General features: G+C 51.0%; 1 protein-coding gene across 1 annotated transcript in view; it reads left to right on the plus strand.

The window, feature by feature from the left end:
- REC8 (REC8 meiotic recombination protein) overlaps positions 1–25539 on the plus strand; it is a 1036252-nt gene that overhangs the window by 886368 nt on the left and 124345 nt on the right. The window contains exon 18 of the mRNA XM_069238146.1: positions 2304–2410. Within this exon, the coding sequence (XP_069094247.1) occupies positions 2304–2410 (107 nt within the window). The remainder of the gene's footprint in view (positions 1–2303; positions 2411–25539) is intronic.

Here is a 25539-nt window from a genome sequence, read left to right on the forward strand (position 1 = left end):
TGCGCAGTCATTACTACCACCACCTCATGCAGCACATCCAGCTCACTTGCAGACTCCACCACAACATCCATCCACACTTCATGTTTGTCTTCCCCCACCCTGTCTGTCCCCCCTCCAGTGACACACACACGCTCGCACTCAGACGCCCAACATCCATCACCTCACAAACGCACACTGTCCATGCATATGCACCCAAGTCCAGCACACCTCCTCCTCCTACAACCACTTCCTCTACCTCCACATCCATCCCTCCTCCCACATCCCGCCCCATTGTCCCTAAGAAGCTTTTCCTTGCCCACCGTGACCTCTTCCTCCCCCCCATTCTGCCCGTAAGAGGAAGGTCACACCACCCCAGCCCAGTACCTCAAGCACCCAGTCTGACACAGCTCCACCCCCAAAGTCTCCAGCTGCCACCAAGGGGCACATGAGTGAGAAGCCGGCCCCCGCACCAAGGACACCTCTCCCACCCCCACCCCCACCCAAAATGGAGGGCTAAAGTGCTGCCTCCTCCCAAATAGACTGGCAAGACAGGACCATGGGGCCACCTAAAAAACCTAGGGCCAAGGAGGCCCCACCCAAATCCAAGTACAAGGAGGCTCCACAGAAATCCCTACCAAAGGAGGCCCCACAGAAATCTCTTCCAAAGGAGGCCCCACAGAAATCCGAAGCCAAAGAGGCCCCACAGAAATCCATGACCAAGGAGGCCCCAACCAGATCCCTGGACAAGGAGGCCCAACCAAATCCCTGGACAAGGAGGCCCCAACCAAATCCCTGGACAAGGTGGCCCCAACAAAATCCATGGACAAAGAGACCCCAGTGAAATCCCTGGACAAGGATGCCCCAACAAAATCCCTGGACAAGGTGGCCTCAACAAAATCCCTGGACAAGGAGGCCCCACTCAAAACCATGGCCAAGGAGCCCCACTCAAAATTGTGGCCATGGAGCAGCATCCGGAGCCAGAGGCCAAAGAGCAGTATCCGGAACCATAGGCCAAGGAGCACCATCCGGAACCAGAGGCCAAGGAGCAGCATCCGAAACCAGAGACCAAGGGGCACCATCAATAACCAGTGGGCCGGCAGCCCACTCCAGAAGCAGTGGGCAAGCAGCCCCCGCTAGAAACAGTGGGCAGGCAGCCCTCTCCAGAACCAGTGGGCAGGTAACACCCCCCCCCCCCAAACCAGTGGGCAGGCAGCCCCCTCCAAAACCAGTTTGCAGGAGGCCCCCTTAACGAGTTGTCAGGATTTTTCATGTTTTTCATGGCTCTGCGCTTCTAGTGTGGACAGTTGTAAAAAGAAACTGATGTCAGCACGCCTGGATGGTGCCTGTATCGGTCCCGAGAACGTCATTTGGTCACAGACAACGTACGTAGAGCCGAATGACACCACCTACCTGCACACAGGGGTACTGCTCTCGAAAAACCTTCTGTATCCAGTCTGACGCCTGGGGAGATTCTAAGGGAAGGAATCTGCAGCTAGATATTGACTCTACCAGATAAGGCATTACTGAAGGTAAGTAACTTGCTCTTCCGTACATCACATGAGTATTTATGAATGTAATTCTAGGTCTACAGGACATGAATCTTTAAGATAAATGCCTTTTAAGTAGTGCATTTTCTGATATATCTATGGTGACTTGATTTAAATTATATTTTGTCTGTTAATTGCTTTGTCCTACAGGAGCATAAAATTGATTACATTTTGCATTAAGCACCACATTGTCAAAATCATATTGATGGCTGTCTAGGTGTGGAGCTTGAATATTGACTACGGAATATTGGGGCACACTAATATCATAGGTAGTGCGCCACATTGTCAAAATCATATTGATGGCTGTGTAGGTGTGGAGCTTGAATATTGACTACGGAATATTGGGGCACACTAATATCATAGGTAGTATAGCAAGGGACCACATATCAAAAGAGAAAATGTATCGATTTACTATGCCTAAATACCTCCACATGTATTTACCTTTAGTTATCGTCAAAGTACATAGATTTGATGTTAAGAATAGTAAATCTATACTTTTCTCTATGCACTTTTTGATAGTTTGTCCACGATATTAGTGTGCCACAGTATTCTTGTATTCGATATTCTGGAGTGCAGTTGGCTCTCTATAGTCCTGCAAAGACCGGAAAACGGTATAAAGTTAATAATTGCAGTTAGACAGGAGAGTTTATGGCCTGAATCGCTCAAGACAGTGTGATTGTGGCCACTGTCATGGATGTCAAGGAACAGAGGAAATCCTCATTCACTGAGCATCCCATCAGTGTTATTCACTGCAGACTCTCTTTTTATTTTTTTCAGAATGCTACATCACCAAATTGAGCAGTTTGGCGAAACCGATTTTGAGACCTTGGTTCCTTACAACTTTTCACGTTTGATTGCTGGAAAAATCTTCTTCTGCTGCTTGGGTAAGAAACAGCCAATGACATGCAGTGTGAAAGAAATGGACATCCAGACTGAGAGAGAGAAAGAGAGAGGGAGAGAGAGGGAGAGAGAGAGAGAGGTGTTAAACAAGAGCAAAGGAGTCACCCTTCTCATCCTCTGTCATGTACATTTATGTACATACATAGATGCTTTCAGATGCTACCCACTGTTAATGCTGTTGAAAAACTTTTCAAAACAGTGCTGCTTGTACCACTTGCAGGTATCTAAATCTATTAGTGCTTGCAGTGCATGAGCACAGAGCAGCCAACGCCATGTTTTATGATTTTCTCTATACTGTCACTTAATAACAGGTTTCTCAGGTTGGTATTTTTAGCTCAGAAGCAGAAAAGGCAACAAAAGCATAAGGGGACTAGAGTTTTTTTGTCTCTTTGAGCTTCCTCTTCAGTAGCGCCACTCAGTCTTTAATCTGCTACCTCCACTTGGTACTCCGCAGTTGCCAACTCTTGTCTTACCTTACAGCCCTCTCCCAGACACCTGCCAAGCTCACAGTTGCTGGAGATCTTTCTGAGTTGCTCTTTGGATCTAAATCCACCGAACGTTCTCGCTAGTTCTCAAAGGATCTTAAGCCTCCACTGTGAGTGCCGTGTAAAATCCCACTGTTTGTCCACGTATCGCAGTTAGGAATTAGTTGGAAAGTCACATTTTAATCTGGATACATTTCGGAATTTCAAAACTGTTGAACTTTACTAGATGACAAAAGCCAGGCAAATAATGAAAAATGTAGATTTTGTTGCGATAAGCACCAACATCCACTTGTTCTGCTGAAACTAGTAATTGCCATAATTTATGGAAGCTGATAAATGACAATCCTCAGGCTATCGCCATTTATCAAATGCAATTAATGAAGTAGCAGTTATCATAATAAAGGCCTTATACTTTTGTGTGCTCCTGAGGTGCTGAAGAAGTCTAACAATGAAGCGTGCTCTAGAGTCCACAAAGGCTCGACCTAAAGGGAAAATCTATGAGAGTCTCACCAAGCCTGAACACCTAATGAGGATTCCAGGTCAATTACTTAGTTAGTATAATTTAATATATTTTGTTTGCACTCAGTGGGAAAGCGCCCTGTCACTGATCTCGGGAGTCAGTTCATATCAGCTTAAATCCATTCTACCCCTGTATGCTCAGGTTGTGAGACCTAAAATGTAGAGCAATGGTAGTTCTTCGATCACTGATAGTCCGTCCCATGCGCATGTTCCAAATGTCAGCTGCTAGTAGGCCAGAATTTGAAAAGTGGCAACATTTTGCTGCACTTCATCGGAGGCAGGCATTGACCACCTCCGCAGCTGCCTTGCTGTCACAGTCCAACCTGGTTTATTGTCTGGCCATGTCAGTAGTATTTTTGCCTGTCCTTAGTAGGAGCACATATTCTCCACGGTGGTAGATTGGAACCGCCCTGTTAGCCATTTCAGCTAAACCTTATCTTAGCTGAAGTTCAAATGTTAGGCACATTTATGAAGATTGTGTCATTTGATTTGATGGGCACAGCACCAAGCGCCTTAAGTCAGAGACACCTATCATTAATCTGGTCAGGACTACTCTGAACTAAGACTGTCATCTACTCCCACTACTAAAATTCCCAGAGCAGGTGCACTACCCTGTGCAACCACAGTGCCAGAAGTGAGAAAGAGAAAAGCTGCCCGCCAGTGGGCTGCCACTCAAATGGAGTATGAGGGGGTGTGCTAGAAGGCCAGAACAGGCATGTCTGACTGGCGAGGATCGATTCCACTTGAGAGTAGTAAGACACTAAACTGAGACTGACCACACTTATATTTGGGTTGACTATCACCTGAACTATATTCTTGGTACTACTGCATTCCCTATAAAGATGGCGAAGACCACCAAGAACGGGGAAACAGCAGAAACTTATAAAGTGTTTATTGCAGCTGAGGAGCATCGACAGACACAGCATTCAGTCCAGGGTCCATCCATCAACTGATTGTAACATCTGTCTCTCCAATTGAAAACTAACATTCCATGGATGACGGCTACTCTATGCATTCCATGTATCTAAGCAACAGCATTTGGCTGGACCTCAGTTTATTGAAAGGCCGATTGATTGTGGAGCTCTCCCAAAAAACATGTAAGTGCTCGCCATCACTACCTCTGTGAGTCAGTTGCAGAAAGGTTTGTATTTGGCCCGGTTTGCAGAGTCACAGAAGGACAGACCCATGACATCAGATGTAAACCTCTCAACCCCCACAGTTGAGGCCTAATAGCTCTTGCTTGACCCGTGGCCACCTAAACAGAGTCTGATAAGGCATCATTCTTAAGATCCTCCAACCTGGTGATGCCTGTTCGTTCTACCATTCCACACTTGATGATCTCATGAATCACATTCATATGACATCAGAGTGGCTGTAGAACATTTGTGAAACGCTGCATAGTTCTGCCTGCGAAAGAAAACCAGAAGGAAATAAAGATGTCTGCCATATGAGACTGTCTCAGCTATCAGTTGTCTGTGGTATTGAAAATAACTTTTTTTTTCCTTTTTCCGCATCTTCTCTGGTAATGAAGACTGTATTATTGGAGGCTGTTGGTAAGAGAGGAAACAAGAATACTCTGTTGCATATTTCTCAGGTCACTGATGAGGCCATTATGGCTGGATGTACTCACACGATGTCAAAGTACCTGGTTTAACCTCTATCACATGCCCAAGTCCTCGTCTTTCTAATACAGGACATTCAAACTGCCCCCTTCTTATTCAGCTCCAACCTATGACAGAAAGCTGCTTCTGGCAGTGTCCTGTATTTGGTAGTTTATTCGTTTATGTTTGTCTGTTAATGCTCCCGGTGTCAGGACAACGTTTGTAATGCTTATGTGATAGAAGGGCGCTGTATGAAGCTTCAGCTTACAGAGCCACCAGATGTAAGCAGAGGACTCGGGCACCTAAATTGCCTGCCTTTCTCTCTGCTAAACATTTCTGTAAGTTCTCCAAACCTCTTAATTTTATGAGGCAATTTTGAAGTCCCCTCAGTGGTTTTGCGTCTTTATTACTTGCTTAAGCATATAAACTGGCTGTACAGCTGACAGAAAAGAAAACAATAAAAGCCTTCAGTGTGATTTTTGGATGCTGCAGATGCCTTAGCAATCGACATAAAACTGACATGCCTTCCCCAGCAGTCAGGAATCTTACCACTCTGTTTGTGAGGAGAGGTATTTATCATGGGATTTTGATTACCATTCTGAATGACAGAAATGCCTCCGCTTATCTGTGAAATTCTAACAGACATTTTTTTAAATGTCTGTCTACATCATACATTTTCTCTTTTTCTTTTTAAGGTAATTAAAATCAAAGCAAGAGTAAAAAAGTCTGATTCTGCCATCTTGAATCCAAGATGAGCAGAGGCCTCTGGGAGCACCTGAGTGGCCAGCACAGGCAGGTGACATCACAGCACCCACCTGATAGGTGGTCACCCTGCTAGTTGACCAATCCCCCTTTCTGTGCAATTTAGGGAGTCCCTCTTGGGTGGGTCCTCAGATTCGACATGCAAGATTCCAGCAGGATTCCTCTGCAATGTTTACTTCACCTTCTGGCCACTCGAACTGCAGCTGGATACTCCTGGAACCGACAGTCTGCAACTACAGTGATGACTCTGCCCTGCAACATCGTTTCTCCGGCTTCTTCCAGCGGCTGTGCATCCTCTGACGGCTACGTGCCTTCAGCCTGCACAAGAAGCAAGAAGGAATCTCCCTTGGAGTGAAGGAGTCACTCCATTGCACTCCCCGGCACCAACTGCAACGACGACCGGCTGCATGGATCTCCTCTCTTCCAGAGCTGTGTGGATCCTACATCACGGATGGTGGTCTGGAGTGGGCCTCTCTACCAGCTGTCTAACTTGGGAGACATTAAGCCCTTGCCTTTCCACACAGGACAGTACCCCCATGCACTGCATCTCTTGCAGCTACCAAGGCTTGTTGGCATCTTCTTAAAGGGATCTTCAGACTCCGTGTAGCCCCAGCCCCCAGCATTCTTCTCTGTGATGCACAGTCCTCTGCGTGCTTCTCCTGTGACGTGGGACTCCTTCCAAAGGGTGCTACATGGGCCTCACCGCGACTCCTGTGCTTGCTGCATGTGGGTCACTTGTGGGGGCTGCCTCCTCTTCCTGTGATTCTCCTCACTGCTGTGGGTCACCTGGGACTCCGCTGCGTGGGTTGAGTCCTCCTGGACCTTGCTGGTCCCCGGCAGCTCCACATTTCTTCTTCCACTGCATTTGCCTTTGTGGTTTTTCCACACCACTGACTGACTGCAATTCTTCTTCCAGCGTGCATTACTTCAGGAACTTTTCAGCTGCTCCAGTGTTGCACTGCTGACTGTCTTCGTCGACCTGGTCCTGCATTCACAGATGGGTGGGTAGTGGCCCCTGCCAGCACCAGACACTACAGCATGAACTGGACTTGGTCCCCTTCCTTTCCAGGTCTTCCTCTTCCAGGATCCACCTTTGGTTTCTTACAGTCTTGTCTGGATCTTGCATTATCCTGTCCTGAAGTCCTTTTGGTGGGCTTGGGGAGCACCAGGTACTTACCTCTTCTCTCCTGGTCACTGGGGCACTCTGGTACTTACCTTTTGGTGTTCCTTGTTCCTCCAGCTCCCCTCTACTGATTCCACTTCCTTGGGTGGGGATCTGACTTTCGCATTCCACTTCCTTAGTATATGGTTTGGTTCCCCCCTTGGGCCTTCAGTACTTGTTGTTGCTTTCACTGTTTTCTATTGCCTTTTATGCTAATTTCTGACTTCTAATGTACATATAATAGTAGAGGAACTAGACTCTCCCCAGTGCTTGAAAAAGAAAATGTAGCTATTGAGGTGGGCCTGGACACACCCAGGGAACTCAGGCAGCTGAGACTGGAGGAGGCCAAGCTGAGGCTGCAGCAGCAACAGCTAGCCCTAGACAGGGAGGCCTTGGCAGTGGAAAGAGAGAGGCAGGGGTTGGGGTTAGCACCCCGTGGTCGCAGCAGCTTTGGTTTTAGGGAACCTGGGGTCAGGGAGGACTCTTTTGATTCCAGAGACCTAAGTAAGGTTATCCCCCTACAAGGTGGTTTCCTGCTCTGGAGAGGGCCTGTAAAGTACAAAGGGTCCCCCAGAGGCAGTGGGCTGCTATCCTCTGGCACTCCTTCTCTGACAAGGGGAGGGATAGACTCCTCACTGTCAGGGAGGAAGATGCTGATAATTACACAGTTTTAAAGTCTGCTCTTTTTGAAGGTTTTGGTCTCACCACTGAACAGTACAGAATCAAGTTCAGAGAGACCTGTAAAAAGTCCTCCCAGGATTGGGTTGATTTTGTGGATTGCTCTGTGAAAGCTTTGGAAGGACGGTTACATGGTAGCAAAGTCAGTGACTATGGGGGCTTGTATAACCTAATTCTGAGAGAGCATTTCTTGAATAATTGTGGGTCTGATTTGTTACACCAGTACTTGGTTGACTCAGATCTGACCTCTCCCCAAGAATTGGGAAAGAAGGCAGACAAATGGGTCAGAACAAGGGTGAGCAGAAAAGCTCACACAGTGGATGACAAAGTCAAGAAAAGGGAAGCAGGTAAGTCTCAGGACAAGGGTGGGGACAAAGACAAAAGTAAAGAGTCTTCATTAGGCCCACAAAACTCATCTGGGGGTGGGCCCAAAACCTCTTCCTCTTCTTCCCATAACAAGAAGCCTTGGTGCTGTTTGCAGAAACAAAGGCCATAGGTCAGGAGACAGCTCCTGTCCTAAGAAAAGCACCAAGCCACCCACCACTACAACCCCAACCTCTACCACAAGAGCCCCTAGTAATAGCAGTAGTGGTGGGTCAGGTAGCAATAACCAAACCAAGGGTGTAGCTGGGCTCACTTTAGGAAGTGTAGTGGGGGCTGGTCTAGACAGAGAGACTACAGAGGCAGTTTTAGTCTTAGATGGGGGCATTGGTCTTGCCACCCTTGCTGCCTGTCCCCTTAACATGCTCTTAATATATGGTGTTCAGGCAGAGGCCTACAGGGACACAGGTGCCAGTGTCACTATGACGACTGAAAAACTGGTGCCCCCTGAGCAACACCTACTTGGTTACCAGTACCAAGTGACTGACACCCATAATAACACTGTGTGCCACCCCATGGCAGTTGTTGATTAATGCTGGGGGATGGGGGGGGTTACTGGTCCTAGGAAAGTTGTATCCACAGACCTACCTGTAGAGTGTCTACTAGGGAACAACTTGGAGACTTCAGCTTGGGCTGAAGTAGAGTTAGAGGCCCATGAAGCAATGCTGAGCATTCCAGAGCATATTTTAGCTTTAACTAGGGCACAGGCCAAAAAGCAATAAGAGCAAAGAAACTTGGAGCCTGGAACAATGGCCAAAGATTTACCAAAACTTAAGGGTACATCAGACAAAAAGTTGCCCCTACCCCGCCCCCAAAGGAGAAGATTTCCCCTTTGAGGAGGAGGAATTTACTCCCTTGGCAGAACCTAGACCTGAGGAACTGAAAGCAGACACAGCTGAGCTCTTAGGTGCAGGGGGGCCTGCCAGGGAGTAATTCAGTATGGCACAGAAAACCCGTCCCACACTGGAAGGGTTAAGACAGCAAGCTGTCCTTCAGTAATCAGGGGATGTCAGTGACACCCACAGGATGTATTGTGAAGACAACCTCTTATACCCAGAACCAAGGGAACCCAAACCTGGTGGCACCAGGAGATTGGTAGTACCACTGCAGTATAGAGAACTTTTGTTGACCCTGGCCCATGACATTCCCCTGGCAGGTCACTTGGGGCAAAGCAAAACTTGGGACAGACTTGTCCCACACTTTCACTGGCCCCCAGGGCACTTCAAGACAAGTGGAGTGGTCCCCACATTATAGTAGAAAAAAAGGGTGAGGTCACCTACTTAGTTGACCTAGGTACTCCCAGAAGCCACCTCAGGGTGCTTCATGTGAACCGCCTTAAGCCCTACTATGACAGGGCTCACATGACCCTGCTCATGGCTACCGATGAGGTGCAGGAGGAAGAGTGTGACCCTCTCTCTGACCTTTTCCCCAACAATGCAGCTGATGGCTCAGTGGATGGAGTTGTCCTAGCAGATTGTGTCTCTGAATCTCAGAAAAAAGACTGCAGTAACCTCCTAGGGCAGTTCTCAGAATTGTTTTCTCTGGCACCTGGTCAGACAACATGGTGTGAACACACCATTGATACAGGGGATGGTTTACAACAGATGAAAGGAGAAAACCCCAAACTGTTGAGATGGTCCGCATCCCCACAGGGAATGGACTATACAGTGGAACATAGACCTGGGAGTAACCACTCCATTGCAGATGGACTTTCCAGATATTTCCACTTAGAAAATGAAGACTCATCTGGGCAAGGTTAGCCTTCTTGCCCTTCATTTGGGGGTGGGAGGAGGGTGTAGGAAAGTACCCTCTTTCTTAGCATGGTTACCCCTATTTTCTGCCTGTTGGCCGTGTGTGATCCTGCCAACCAGGACCCCAATGGTTATGCTCTCTCCCTTAAAACTTGTGTACCTTTTTCTCCCCACATTTGGCATACTGGTGCCCCCATATTAATCCCTAGTATATGGTACCCAGGGATTCGGGGTACTAGGCGATCCCCATGGGTTGCAGCATGCATGATGCCACCCGTGGGGAGCCCATGAATAATGTTCTGCAGCCCTGCCATTGCAGTCCGCGTGAAAGGGTGCATGCATCCTTATCACTAACGGTCACTGCAAGTCACCTCTGTGGCAGGCCCTTCTAGCCCAGAGGGTAGGGTGCAAGTACCTGTGTGTGAGGGTACACAAACTCCAGTTAAATTTTCCTGGACTGCGTGATTGCAGGGACGCCATTTTATGCATGTACTGGACATAGGTCCCTACCCATGTCAAGCTACATAATGGTAAGTCCGAACCTAGGCATGTTTGGTATCAAGCATGTCAGAATCATACCCCAATACTGATTTTAATATTGGAAGTATGATTCCATGCACTCTGGGGGCTACCAAGAGGACCCCCAGCATTGCTACCACCAGTCTTTTAGGTTTTTCTGGGCAGCCCAAGCTGCTGCTACCCCTGAGACAGGTTTCTGCCCTCCTGCTGCTTGATCTGATCAAGCACATGAAGGCAGAACAAAGGATTTCCTTTGGGAGAGGGGTGTTACGCCCTCTCCCTTTGGAAATAGCTGTTGCAGGCATGGGGGGGTAGCCTCCCAGAGCCTCTGCCTTTGAAAATAGGATAGCCTCCCCAAACCACTGGTGTGCTTTGAAGGGCACATTTGGTGCATAACCAGTCCACACCAGTTCAGGGACACCCAGTCCCTGCTCTGGACGAAACTGGACAATGGAAAGGGGAGTGACCACTCCCTTGTCTATCACCACCCCTCGGGTGGTGCCCTAAGCTCCTCCAGAGGGTCCCTGGGTTCTGCCATCTGTAATCCAAGGTTGGCAGGGACCTCTGGGAACATCTGAGTGGAAAGGCCAGGCAGGTGACGTCAGAGCCCCCTCCTGATAGGTGGTCACCTGGCTAGGTGACCAGTCCCCCGTACAGGACTATTTATGGTCTCTCTCTTGGGTGGGTCCTCAGATTCGGCTTGCAGGATTCCAGCAGGACTCCTCTGCAACCTTACTTCGACTTCCAGCCACTGGACCTGCGACTGGAACCTCCAGGAACCGACAATCTGCATTCACGAGGAAGACTTGTCTTGCAACATTGTTTCCACGGCTCCTTCCAGCTTCTGCAACATTTCACCGACTGTGCATCCTCTGAGGGCGGCAAGTCTTCAATCTGCATGAGAAGGAAGAAGGAATCTCCCTTTGAGTGAAGGGGTCGCTCCCCTGTATCCGTAGGCACCTAGTGCAACAACGACAGGCTGCATGGATCTCCTCTCATCCTGAACTGCGTGGATCCTGCATCATGGTGGTGGTCTGGAGTAGCCCTCTTGGTCCTCTCTGCCAGCTGTCCAACTTTAGTGGAGGTAAGCCCTTGCCTTCCCATGCAGAACAGTACCCCTATGCACCTCATCTCTTGCAGCTGCCTACGCTTGTTTGCATCTCCTCCAAGGGATCCTGAGGCTACATGTAGCTCCAGCCCCCAGCACTCCTTCCTGTGATGCACATCCCTCTGCGTGGTTCTCCTGCGGCATGGAACCCTTCTCCAGTTGTGCTGCATGGGCTCTTCTGCGACTTCTGTGTCCCCGCCCTGTGGGACTCCTGTGGGTGCTGCCTTTGCTCCTGTGGGCTCTCTGTATCGCTGATGGCCCCCTCTGACTCCCTCTCCTGAGTTGAGTACTGCTGGGACTTGCTGGTCCTCGGCAGCTCCACTTTCTGCCAACCGCAACATTTGCCTTTGCCAAGGCCTGTTGGTGGAATTCCTGCACCAACACCTGACTGCAATTCTTCATCCGGCTTGGGACGTCGACTGCATCGTCCAGGACCTCTTCACCTGCTCCAGGGCTACATTCCTGACCGTCTTTGTCTCACTATCAACCAACTCCTGCATACACAGCTGGGTGGGTAATAGCTCCTACTCTTCCTGGACTCTTCTGTGACTTGTGGACTTGGTACCCTACTTCCACAGGTCTTCTGCTTCAGGAATCCACCGCTGGTTTCTTGCAGTCTTGTCTGGGTGTTGCATTTTCTCCATTTTCGTCCTCTTGGGTGGTTTGGGGAAAATCTAGTAATTTATTCCTTTCCTCCTGGTCGCTAGGGGACACTGTGGTACTTACCTTTGGGGTTTCATAGTACCCCCAGCTCCCCTCTACACATTTCACTTACTTAGGTGGGGGTCCTGTGTTCACATTCCATTTTTTAGTAAATGGTTTGGGCTCCCCTAGGGTCACTATCGTCTAATTGCATTTGCAATATTTTCTATTGCTTTCTATTCCTATTGCTGATAACTACTGTATATATTTAGTGTGTTGCTTACCTCCTATTGGATGGTTGCTTCTCTAGTACTTTTTGGTATTGTCACTAAAATAAAGTACCTTTATTTTTGCAACACTAAGGCCCTCATTATGACATTGGCGGTAAATCCCACTTACCACATGTTGACTGCCGCCAACATGCTGCCGCCGCGGATATCCATTCACCATATTATGACACACACACACCAATCCGTCACTATTCAGCCACACACACAAATCCGCCACACCAAAGGTCAGTGATAAACTGGCTGTATCAAACCCCACACCCAGAACTACGCCCACAACATTTTGACCCACGAATCACCACAGCGGACATTCAGTGGTGGTAAACCATTGGCGGTACATACTGCCGCTCTCAAAATATACACACATACAAAACAACACCACATTGGACAATTCAAACTACACACACCACACCCACACCACTATAAACACACACCCACACTACCCACAACCCTTTACCATTACAAACAATTGCTACGAGATAGACACCACAACCACAGACAAGACCAGAGACACACACCACCATCACCTATACACCACTCACAACACACACCCCAACACATCACCCCACACACCGTCACCCACACCAACCACACAACACCCATGGCATCACAGCGACACCTCTGATTCTCTTAGGAGGAGCAAAGGGTCATGGTGGAGGAAATCATCAGGGTAGAGCCACAGCTATTTGGAGCACAGGTGCAGCAGATATCCATTGCTAGAAAGATGGAGCTATGGCGGAGGATCGTGGACAGGGTCAACGCCGTGGGACAGCACCCACGAACCAGGGATGACATCAGGAAGAGGCAGAACGACCCATGGCAGAAGGTACGTTCCATTGCAGTAAGAGACACGAGCTCGCAGTACAGAGGACTGGCGGTGGACCTCCACCTCCTCCCCCACAACTTACAACATGGGAGGAGCAAGTCTTGGCAGTCATGCATCCTGAGGGCCTGGCAGGAGTAGCAGGAGGACTGGACTCTGGTAAGTCAACTCTATACTATTATCACCCCACTACCTGCATGTCATCACATACCCTCACCCTCACTCCCATCACTCCGCCACCTCCCAGGCACCCCACCATCACATCTCACCCATCCCAATGCCAAGCCCTGCATGCAGCACCAATGTATGGATACCACTCACAGACCTGCATGGACACCTATCAGTAAAGCATGCACACTAGCGACAATCAGCTAGCCCACCACATACCAACTCACACAAGGTAAAGCTGCCAGGGCAGTTACAACCATAGAGGGCAACACACCCATGCACAATATGTCACACACAGAAACAATGACACTGCATTTACATCCCCACAGGTATCCAAGCCAACATCACAGGAGAAGAAGTGCCAGCACTATCCAGTCCGCCCACAGAAGAGGCTCACAGTGATGACAGCGACTCTGCTCGCCTGGATCTGGATGACCAACCTGGCCCATCAGGGACCTCCGGACAGTCGGTTACCCAGGCACAGTCACACACCACCACAGAGCCTCACCCCTCAGGAAACACAACCACAGCACCCACCTAGCATACCCATACCTCTGTCCCCAGGACACGTCAATCAGTATTGTGTCCACCTCTACAGGGACCCCTGGGCACACCTCATGCCCAAGACAATCAGGGACCTGGGGTCAGTGGCAGTGGGTTCAGGGGACAGAGGCACAGGACAACCAGGAAGCTGGGAGGAATGCTGTGTGCCAGGGGGAGGACAGGCCCAGGGAACGGACTCTCCAGGAGGCACTCTCTGAGATTCTGGGAGCATACCAATATTCCCAGGATACGCTGGGCCAGATCCTGGACAACGTGCAGGAGAATGGGCGGCTGAAGGAGGGACCGTACCAGGGGATCAGGGAGGACTTGAAGGCCATTAACAACACCCTGGTCTCCATTGCAGGGGTGCTGGCAGACATGGCCAACATTATGAGGGAGGCAGTCGTACAACAGCGGGCCCCTGCCACTAGCCAGACTACTAACCTGCCCTCCACCCCCGCTGCTGCTAGTGGACAAGAGGTCCTGCCACAGGACCAACATGCCACCAGCACTCCTCCTCCTGCAGGAGAACCACCCCAAAAATGTTCCTTGCGATCCAGGCAGAAGCCAGGGACTATTGCCAAGACCCCTTCAGGAAATGAGACTCTCCTGATTGTCACCCTTGTGTCCCACTCTGTCACCCTGTCCTTGAACTGCCACTGCTCCCATTCCTATGACCCCTTGGACAATGCACCTGTGCTACATATAGACTGGAACAATACCCTGGACTTTCCTCCATCATCACCACAGCCCATTGCACTTCTCCCTTTTCTTCTTACCACTGCAATAAACACACTTCGAAAAAATACAAGTATGGAGTTTTTCAAATGATTTAAGTATGTATTCGTTTAACAATGTTCAAACATTGAAAATCAACTGTACAGTAATGTGCACATAGGATAGACCTGTAGTTGGCTGCAGTGAACACATCAGGAGCGATAGTGGGGCACCAACATCTGCAAAAAGAGTTGCCAAAGGGTACAGTAAGTGGGCATAGACGTGGGAAATAACAGCCTGCCAGTGACAATGTTAAACAAAAAGATGACAATGAAATGTGAAGTTACACTGTCTTACCTGTGTGTTATTGGAGGTACTGTCTAATCACTGCAGTTCTGTTGTACTCATCCTCTGCCTCCTCATCTTCACTGTCCACAGGGTCCACTGCTGCCACACGGCCATCTCCAGCCTCCTCCTTCTGCAGAAAAGGTACATAGTGTTTCAAGGCAAGGTTATGCAACATGCAGCATGCCACTATTATCTGGCAGACCTTCTTGGGTGAGTAGCACAGGGATCCACCTGTTAGATGGAGGCACCGAAACCTGTCCTTCAGGAGACCAAAGGTACATTCAATGATCCTTCTTGTTCGCCCATGTGCCTCATTGTAACTTTCCTCTGCCCTTGTCCTGGCATTCCTCACAGGTATCAGCAGTCATGATAGGTTGGGATAACCAGAGTCACCTGCAAGTATCGAGGGATAACATTTAGCCACACACTATTCATTATGACCCACACCATACCAATACACCAGCATCCACTGGGTGGGAACCAGGGCTCACCTATTAGCCACACCATGTGCCTCTGTAGTTGGGCCATCACATTTGGGATGCTGCTATGCCTCAGGATAAAGGCATCATGCACAGACCCAGGATACTTAGCATTGCCATGGGAGATGTACTGGTCCACCAACCACACCATCTGGACATTCATTGAGTGAAAACTTTTTCGATTTCTTAAAACCTTTTCATTTTGCTTGGGGGGAACAAATGCAATATGTGTTCCATCAGTCGCCCCAATGATGTTAGGGATATGTCCCATTGCATAGAAGTCAGCCTTCACTGTGGCCAAATCCTCCACCTGGGGGAAAACAATGTAGCTGCACATGTGTTTAATCAGGGCGACCAACACTCTGGTCAGCACAATTCAGAACATTGGCTGTGACATTCCTGCTGTGAAGCCCACTGTCACTTGGAAAGAACCAGTTGCCAGGAAATGGAGCACAGATAGGACTTGCACAAGAGGGGGGATTTGGGGTGACAGATAGCAGATATCAGGTCAGGCTCCAGTTGGGCACACAGCTCCGTGATTGTGGCCCTGTCAAGTCTGTAGGTGAGGATAATGTGCCTGTCCTCCATTGTTGCCAAGTCTACCAGGGGTCTGTACACGGGGGTATGTCTTCATCTCCTATTCATCCGCAGCGGTTGCAATCTATGAGGCAAAAGAGTGAGGAGCCGGTCATAAACTGTACATTGTAGCCACTACAGTACAATGCATGATGTTATTTTGTAATGTATAAGTGTAATTTGTCCTGTATGTACAATTGTGAATTGTGACGCAGTTATAATCCAGGGTCTGCCCTCCCTCACCCCCTAAAATGGCGTCCACCTGTCCTGTATGGAGGGACAGGTGGAAGTGAGATAATTCCGCTGACGTTGTGCACCGTTGCGGGAGGCGGTGGGGAACCGCCATGCAACGCCTCATTGGATAATATTGGCCCAAATGGGGTACAGTGGCCAATGGTTATGTACGCCGGCGGTGACAGTATGCACTGCCGCGGACGTCACCGCCATGTTCTATCTGTTCACTCACTTGCTACCTGACCTTCAACAGGAGAGGACCTACACTGCATGTGCTGCTGTGACCTGTGTCTGGAACCTACCATGGCCCGTGTGACTTGGGAAAGGGCCCCTGCCTTCACCTCAGCAGAGTTGGAGAGACTAGTGGATGGGGTCCTATCCCAGTACGGACTGCTGTATGGGCCTCCAGACCAACAGGTGAGTACACTGTGAGCACGATGCATGGGGCATGAATGCATGGAGTGGTGTGTGTGAAGGCCTCGTGTGGGGGTGGTTGGTGGATGTCCCCTGGGCGGCGTGCAGCTTGTGTGCTGGGCCATGTCTGTGCAAATAGGAATGGGAAGGGGTATGGTGGGCCATGAGTATAACAGGCAGGACGGTCTGACTAATACCTTTGCCTGTGTGAATTTCCGCTGCAGGTCAGCGCCCATCAAAAGAAGGGTATATGGCGTGCCATCGCCAAGGATTTGTGGACCATGGGGGTCTACGGCAGGCGGAGCACCCACTGTCGGAAACGGTGGGAGGGCCTTAGACGCTGGGCACGGAACACAGCGGAGGCCCAGCTGGGGATGGCCTCCCAACAAGGAAGGGGTGCCCGTCGAACCATGACCCCCCGATGGCCCGCATACTGGCAGTGGCCTATCCGGAGCTGGATGGGCGCTTGAGGGCATCACAGCAGCCACAAGGGGGTTGAGTACAGTGCCCATCATTACTACTTACGCCTGTTGGGGTGGTATCCGGGTGGGGGATGTGTATCTGTGGGTGCCCCTAGGCCAGGCGTGACATTGCTGAGTAGGTCCCGTGTTGGGCAGGGTTCTGATGTGATATTCCTCCAACTTAGCTAGTAGGCATCCACTACGGGGCAGGGCTGTGTGGGTCCCAGGCATTCTGCAGTTGGCGGTATATGTCCCTCCCCATGCCCTGGTGACTAGCATTGTTACTGGTAGTGCATTGCATAGTGCGTAGGGCTGTTCCCTGTGTGTGAGTGTGCTGTGTATGCCAATGGTGGTGTTGGTGCGGCCATTGACCAAGTGTATCCTTTGTCTCCCCCCCCTTTTTGTTTTGTCATCCTGTCCTTATGCGACGGAGGGAGCGGCATCCCACAGGACCCAGGAGGCAGAGTCCACCGATGCTGATGGCACCAGTGGGACGGAGGGCGAGGGGAGTACCACGGCAGAGAGTAGAGGGGACAGTTCGGACATTGATACCTCCTCCGATGGAAGCTCCCTGGTGGTAGCGGACACCTCTGTGCCCACCCCAGCTACAGGTATAGCCACCACCCATGTATCAGCACCGCCCTCCCAGCAACCCCAAAGCGAGTTGCCCTTGCCCGCTCATCCAGTAGAGTGGGCATCTCCTTCGCCCCAGGCAGCTCAGGCCCTGCCCTTAGTGAGGAGGCTATTGACCTCCTGCAATCCATCTCTGTTGGGCTGTCAACCATTGTGAATGCCATCCAGGGTCTGGCAGCCCAAATGCAACAGACCAATGCATTTCTGGAGGGCATTCACACTGGCTTGGCGGTCCAACAGAGATCAATCCAGACTCTGGCCTCCTCTCTGATGGCAGCCATTGTCCCTGTTTCCACCCTCCCTTCCTCCAACTTCCTCTACCCAGTCCCAGTCCCAGTCCCCTCAACCCCTACCTATCCCAAGCACACAGGCAGACGAGCATGCACACAAGACAAAACACAAGAGTGGCACAGGCAAACACAAGCACCACACTTCATCCCACAGGCACTCACACAAATACCATCCAGATGCAGACATACCAACATCCACTGCATCCACTGTGTCCCCCTCCACCTCCCTCCTAGTTGCGACTACACTCACACCTGCATGCACTACATCCTCATCCACTACTGCCATCACCAGCACACCTATCAGAACACACAACTCACTGGCAGACACTACCCCAACAGCCATGCACACGTCTCCTGTGTACTCTCACAGTGTCTGTACCCTCCCACCGCCCAAGTACACAAACGCAAGCACTCAGACACCCAACAGCGATCCACCTCACAACAGCTTCCAGCCCATGCACCTGCACCCAAACACAGCAGACAGACACCTCCTACAATCACGCCCTCTTCCTCCACTGCCAAACCTTCTCCCACTTCCCGCCCCAATGTCCCTAAGCAGCTTTTCCTCTTCCCTACCCCCACCCATCCTCCACGTCTGGCCAGGGTGGCTAAAACCCAGGCAAATACCGCAGCCACCCAGTCCACGGGCCCAGTAGTGTCCACAGCAATTCGTGGTGGGAAAGGATCCTGGGCACCAGGCAGCCTCACGGAAAGGGTGCCTGCCCCCAGCTCCTGCCGTGAAGGGCAAGGAGCCATCCCCAGCTGCTGCCAGGAAGGGCAAGGAGCCATCCCCAGCTGCTGCCAGGAAGGGCAATGTACTATCCCCAGCTGCTGCCAGGAAGGGCAAGGAGCCTACACCAGCTGCTGCCAGGAAGGGCAAGGGGACTGCACCAGCAGGCAGAAATGACAAGGGGCCTGATGCTGTGACTCAGTCGGAGCCCCCACCACCAACCATGGTGGTGCAGCCGTTCGATGCTGCAGGGGATGGGCAGGAGCTTCCCCCCCCCCCAGCAGCAGCAGCACCAGCACCAGTGGGCAGCCGTCCGCAGCTGCAGGGGATAGGCTGGAGAATCCCCCAACCACCACCAGCAGCAGCAGCACCAGTGGGCAGCCCTCAGAGGCTGAAGGGGATGGGCTGTAGCCTCCCCCCACTACCACCACCAGCAGCACCAACACAGAGCAGCTGTCACCGCCGGAGGACAGTCTGTAGTCCTGCGTCCATGGGCTGTTGTGCGGCCTGCCCCCTGCTAATCATGTGGGTATGACACCCACCTTAGAGACTGTGACCTTGTACTCCCCAAGATCTGCATCACAGGGCTCGATGCCCCCTCCAGAACCAGTGGGTATGACACCCACTCACCCCATCCTCCCCAGGATGAAGATCAAAGGGCACAATGCCCCCTCCAGAACCAGTGGAGAACACACCCACTTACCCCATCCTTCCCAGGATGAAGATCACAGGGCACAATGCCCACTCCAGAACCAGTGGGTATGGCACCCACTTGAGAGACTGTGGCCTTGCCCTCTCCAGGACCAGTGGTGTTGTTCCATCTGCCAGCTGAGGTGCCTCCCGTTCCCCGTCCCCCTGAGGTGCCTGCCTTTTTTCGAACTGATGCCCCTGCAGTGTTCTCTCCGTGTTGCAGGAGACCAGTGGGGCCTTGGACTTTGAGGACTGGGCAGTGTCCCTTGATTTGTACATATATATATACTTTTAGATTGGATGTACGTATTTCTACCGTATTTATATTACTACACTCACTTTCATCTATTCCTGTGGTCCTTGCATTATTCCTGAGGGGTACGGGGTAAATATGTTTTCTTACTGCATCTGATTGTCTGTATGATGTTGGGGGTGGGGGTGTGTGTGTTGCATGTGTGTGTCACTCTCTTTTTCCTCCCTCCCTCCCCTGTGTGCTAGACGGCTGTATTCACCATGGTTGTCTTCGCCTTCGTTTGTGTTCGTGGTGGAGCAGGATGTAGAAAATCATTGGGAAGATCTGAAGTTCAGGCTCCATGGTGGTGTGGTTGTTCTCTGTGTCTCCAATGGTGAGTCCTTTGACTTCTGTGCAGTGTTTCCGCCAGGCTTTTGATGTTGTTGGTACCACCCCAGAAAAGGTATTGGATTGGGCTGTCATAACACGGTGGGCGGAACATTGACTTCCACCTGGCTGTAGGCGGTTACCACTGTGGTGCCTGTTGATTCCACCCTGGTGGTCGGGTGGTAAGGTGGCTGTCTGTCTGAGCTCTTTCCTCCATGGTCATAATTTGGCAGTATTTACCGCCGGCCTGTTGGCGGTATTACCGCCACTTTATCACTGACCGCCAGGGTTGTAATGAGGGCCTAAGTGTTTTCTTTCATGTTTGTGAGTGCTGTGTGACTACAGTGGTATTGCATGAGCTTTGCATGTCTCCTAGATAAGCCTTGGCTGCTCATCCACAGCTACCTCTAGAGAGCCTGGTTTCTAGACACTTCCTACAGTACACTAATAGGGGATACCTGGACCTGGTATAAGGTGCAAGTACCTTAGGTACCCACCACACACGAGGCCAGCTTCCTACAGACAGGATCTTCCCTTTAAGGCTCTAGTTTTGGCGCACCATTCTCAGTGTTCTTCATGGCTCCATGCCACTAGCGTAGAAAGTCTTGAAAAGAAACTGACGTCAGCGTGCCGGGGTGGCGCCTATATACGACTGTGAAGTCATGACGGCAACCACAACGCCAATGATGCTCGTGGAGTCGACCGATGCCACCTGATGGTGCGCAGGGGTGCTGCTGGAAGAAAAATCTCCAGATCCAGTCTGACCCCTGGGGTAAATTTTAAGGTAAGGAATCTGCAACTAGAATACGTCTCTACCAGATATATTGTTACTGAAGGTATGTAACTTGTTCATTTGGTTGCTGGTAAACATTTACACCCCACAATTGGCATATTGGTGCACCAATGTAAGTCCCTAGTATATGATACTTTGGTACCCAGGGCACAGGTACACCAGGGTGTGAGAAAAGGCCTCTTTTTGACATGGTTACCCCCCACTTTTTGCCTGATGTTTGATGTAGCCTAGAAGTTGTAGTGCCCAGGGCCCCTGCTAACCAGGTTCCCTGGGCCAGAGCTCTTTTACCTAAAACTGTTGTGATACATTGGCACAATTGGATACACCCTTAACTATCACTATAAGTCCCTAGTAAGTGGGCACCTGTGTGCCCAGGGCGTGGGGTACTATGGGTAGGCCCCTGAGGGCAGGAGCACTGATTGTGCCACCCTCTTCATCCAGCATTGCCATTGCAGGCTAAGGGCCTCATTCTGAGGCCGGCGGGCGGCAGTCGCCGCCCGCCTGGCGGGAACCGCCATATGGCCGCTCCGCGGTCAAAAGACCGCGGAGGCCATTCTGGCTTTCCCGCTGGGCTGGCGGGCGACCGCCAGAAGGCCGCCCGCCAGCCCAGCGGGAAACCCCTTCCCACGAGGAAGCCGGCTCCGAATGGAGCCGGCGGAGTGGGAAGGTGCGACGGGTGCAGTTGCACCAGTCGCGAATTTCAGTGTCTGCTAAGCAGACACTGAAATTCTTTGTGGGGCCCCCAGGGGCCCCACGACACCCCATACCGCCATCCTGTTCCTGGCGGGCGAACCGCCAGGAACAGGATGGCGGTATGGAGTGTCGGAATCCCCATGGCGGCGCAGCAAGCTGCGCCGCCATGGAGGATTCCTGAGGGCAGCGGAAAACCGGCGGGAGACCGCTGGTTTTCCCTTTCTGACCGCGGCCAAACTGCCGCGGTCAGAATGCCCTTGAGAGCACCGCCAGCCTGTTGGCGGTGCTCTCGCTGTCGTTGACCCTGGCGGTCAATGACCGCCAGGGTCAGAATGACCCCCTAAGTGTCCTGGTGCAAACCTAAAACACAAACTCAACATCGCACTCTGCCTGTGTGCCCTGTCCACCATACACTGCTTTTACTATGGGTAAGACATCCCTCTGGCAGGCCTTACATCCCTATAGCAGGGTGCTCCATTTTATATGTGAGGGCATAGCTGCATGAGCAATATGCCCCCACTGGGTCCCTGCCAAACCCGGGACATAGTGAGTTAACAGAGCATCCATTTTAATGCATGTGTTTGACACTAGTCAACAGGAGTTTCCCAGCTACATGGTAGCCACTCTGAACCCTGGGATGTTTGGTATCAAACAACTCAGAATGATAAATCCAAACTGGTACCAGTATTGGATTTATCCCTAAATGTACCCAGGGGTCACCTGCAAAAGCTAACCATCCTGGCATGGCTGCTGGCTGGTTCTATCCAGGCTGCCACCTCCAGACACCCAATATACAAACTTTGGGGGAGAGCTCTGTCTCTCTGGTTTGTAAAACAATGCCTTTCCTGCGTGGAGGAGCGAACATCCCCCCCTCAGGAATGTGCACTGCCCTGGCGGTGAGCTTCAAAGGGATTACTGCCCTTGAAACTTGACCCACCCAGGCCTGCTGTTAGCAGCAGATAGCCTCCCCCTTTGCAAACTCCCACTTTTGACGGGACTGAAGGTGGGAAACCACACAAAGGGAAGGAGGAGTAGCCCCATCTGGCATGCACCACCCCTGCGAGGTGGACACTCCATTTAATTTCCTCCATCTTAGGTGAAAGGAAAATAGCCAATTAGGTTTAGGGAAATGACCCCTCCCACGGGAAGTGGTCACTGTAGTGGGTGTAGCCACCCAAAGGTAAGTGTCCCATTGGACACTACCAGGTATCCCCTAAAATGCACACTAAATTCAGTATTTAGTGGGCATCCCTAGACCAAGAAATCAGATCCGAAGGACACCAGCACAAAGAAGAACCAAGGCACGAGAATTCTTGACCTGCTGCATCAAGAAAAAGCGCCAAACCCTGCCTGTTGCACCCAGGACTGACAATCACTGCTGTGGAGATGCTTGTCACTGGACTGACCAGAGGACCCCCAGGCTTCACCAGTCGCCCAAGAACTCCATCCAGAGTGGAGGTACCACTCTGCAACAATCCAAGAAGCAACAACCCACTGAGGGTCACTTCACGGACCAGTAGATATCTCCCAAACCTGCGGCCAGACCCGACGACCAGGAGGACAGACCCCGCAAGCGTGCCAAGTTTGGTGGCACTGTGCCCTCCAGTGGCCGAATCGTGCCAATACCCTGGGTACTGGGCAGCTGACATTGGAGACTAGGAAAACCAGCTCGCCCAGAGCTGAAAAAGGACCAGGAGGAAGCCCTAGTCGAGGGAGTTCAGGAACAGCCAGGCCCTCCCGTCAGAGTGCCCCCATTGTCCTGTAAATAACCTTCAAAAAGATCTACCTCCAGATCCAAAGGGTATCTTTGCGCACAGCCTGTGCCTCACCTATTCGCTCTGCACCCGGCTGCACTGTGCCCTGCAACGAAGAACCAGCTGTGCCCCAAGAGTCCCTAACCCCTGCCGACATTGACACTTCAAGGGGACCCCAATGCACGGCCTTTAAACTTGCAAGAGGAGACCTTTTCCACGTGGTCCCCCTCAGTAGACCTGCACCAGCTCCAAGAGACTTTTCACCGCTGCTCCCGCCAGAACCAGGAGCCACTCGAACTTCTCCCGCTGGCACAGTGTGCCCACCGATGACCTCAACAAACCTTCAAAGGCGAACTTGGTAAAGCAACTGTGTGATTTTGTATGAATTTTTAAAGGTCTCTTCCTATTGATTCCTATGGTGTGTAACTACGCACAGAAAGACTGCATTTATTAAAACTTCAAAAACCATATCTTCAAAAGTACTTAACCAATTTTGATAATCTTGGTCTTAAAATTTGTAGAAAAATCTGAAGTATTTTTGTAAATTGGTCATGAGTTATCCCTTTCAGTGTGTGAGTTGCATAATTGATACTGTGAGTACAGGAAATTCTTTGCACTTCTCCAAGATTAGCCTAACTGCTCAACCAAGCTACCTTACAAATTAGAGCATCAGGTGATCTAGTATTTACCTCTGGAAACCAACATGTGGTTGCCTGGACCCCTTCCCCAGTGTGCCTAGTTTTGCACACTACAGAGTGGGCCAGCCTCCTACATTTGGTGTATCAGCAGTGGGATAAAGACATTGCATTTGCTAATACCACTTTCTCAATTTTGTGAGCATACACATAACTCCAAACTGCAGTTAGGTAATTATTTCGACTTTTTAATTGACTAAACATTTTTTTAAAAATGTAAAATAATTGTTAGGGCCCTGATCTGATAGAGACTTTTGGTTGCAGATTCCTTTCCTTTGAATTTTCCCCCAGGAGTCAGACTGGATCAGAGATTTTTTATTCGAGCAATATCCTTGCGCGTCGGTAGGTAGCATTGGTTGACTCCACAGGCGTCATAGGTGTCATAGTCGCCGTGATGATGTCGGGAGTAGTACATAGATGCCGCCTCAGCGTAGTGATGTCAGTTCTTTTCTTTCCACACCACGCACTGATCCAGAGAGAGCTACCCTGGTCTCTATTTGACAGAGTTCGACCATTTTGTCAAGTTTTTGGGTGAGTTTTTGGTGCGTCAAGGTGTCCCCGAAGACAAGGACTGTCACCGCATGATGTGGGTGACGGATCCCCAATGGGTCTGTTTGTGGTCCTTGGAGTGCAACCACGACCAAAATCGTGCTCCGAAGGCCAGGCCATGCACCCGAAGGCCTTGAGGGAGTGGTCCCTCAAGCTCATGGCGGCCCGGCGCTCGACTCCGCGCAGGTCCCGGTCTCGCTCAAGGGGAAGGTCTCGAGACTGCTCGCGGAGCCACCACCAGTCTTCTTCCTCCAAGTCTTCGGGCAGAGGTAAGAAGAAGAAGAAGAAGTCGAAGCGGTCCCGTCACCCTTTGACTTCACCCCGTTGCTCGGCTGATGCGACGCGGGAGGAGCGTTGACGCTCAAGGCCTCCGTCTTTGGAGCCTGCTTCTGGGTCTGCTCTGCGTTTCCGCGAATTTCTGGGAGCCGGAGCAACCCCTGCCCAATTTGAAGGAGTTTTGGGAGGCCATGCACCTCATTTTTGGGCAGGCCGACCCCGATACGGCGCCTTCAGGCCCAAGGGGTGCGGTCGGGGGTCCTTCGGGTACCGGTTCGATTGTCACCGCTCCCGACATCAGTGGTGCCCACCATCGACATCGACCTGATCCTCATCCCCGATGACTCGGAGTCAGAACAGCATCGGCCGATGCCGTATCTGGCTTCAATGGGACCTACTCACCCCAGATCGGATTTGGACCGTTTTCCTTATAGGTAAGAATTCGGAGAAGGAATGGAAGGGTCCCTGGACCCTTATGAATACCAGGATGACCCATCTTTGGACTGGGCACAAGAATTGGGTGAGTCCAGTGAACTGGACACTTCTCCAGACGCTGGCATGCTGTCTCCTCCTACCGTGGCTACAGCAGAGGGAGCGACTTATGCTATGGTGGTCAGTAGGGCGGCTGAGGTCCTTGGCCTTGAGCTGCCTACTGTACAGGTCAGGTAAAATCTCCTGACGGAGGTGCTTCAGCCAGAGGCTTCCACATCTGAGCCCCTTTTGACATTCAGTG

Source organism: Pleurodeles waltl, chromosome 6, assembly GCF_031143425.1.
Source record: "Pleurodeles waltl isolate 20211129_DDA chromosome 6, aPleWal1.hap1.20221129, whole genome shotgun sequence".
In the NCBI taxonomy this organism is placed as follows: domain Eukaryota; kingdom Metazoa; phylum Chordata; class Amphibia; order Caudata; family Salamandridae; genus Pleurodeles; species Pleurodeles waltl.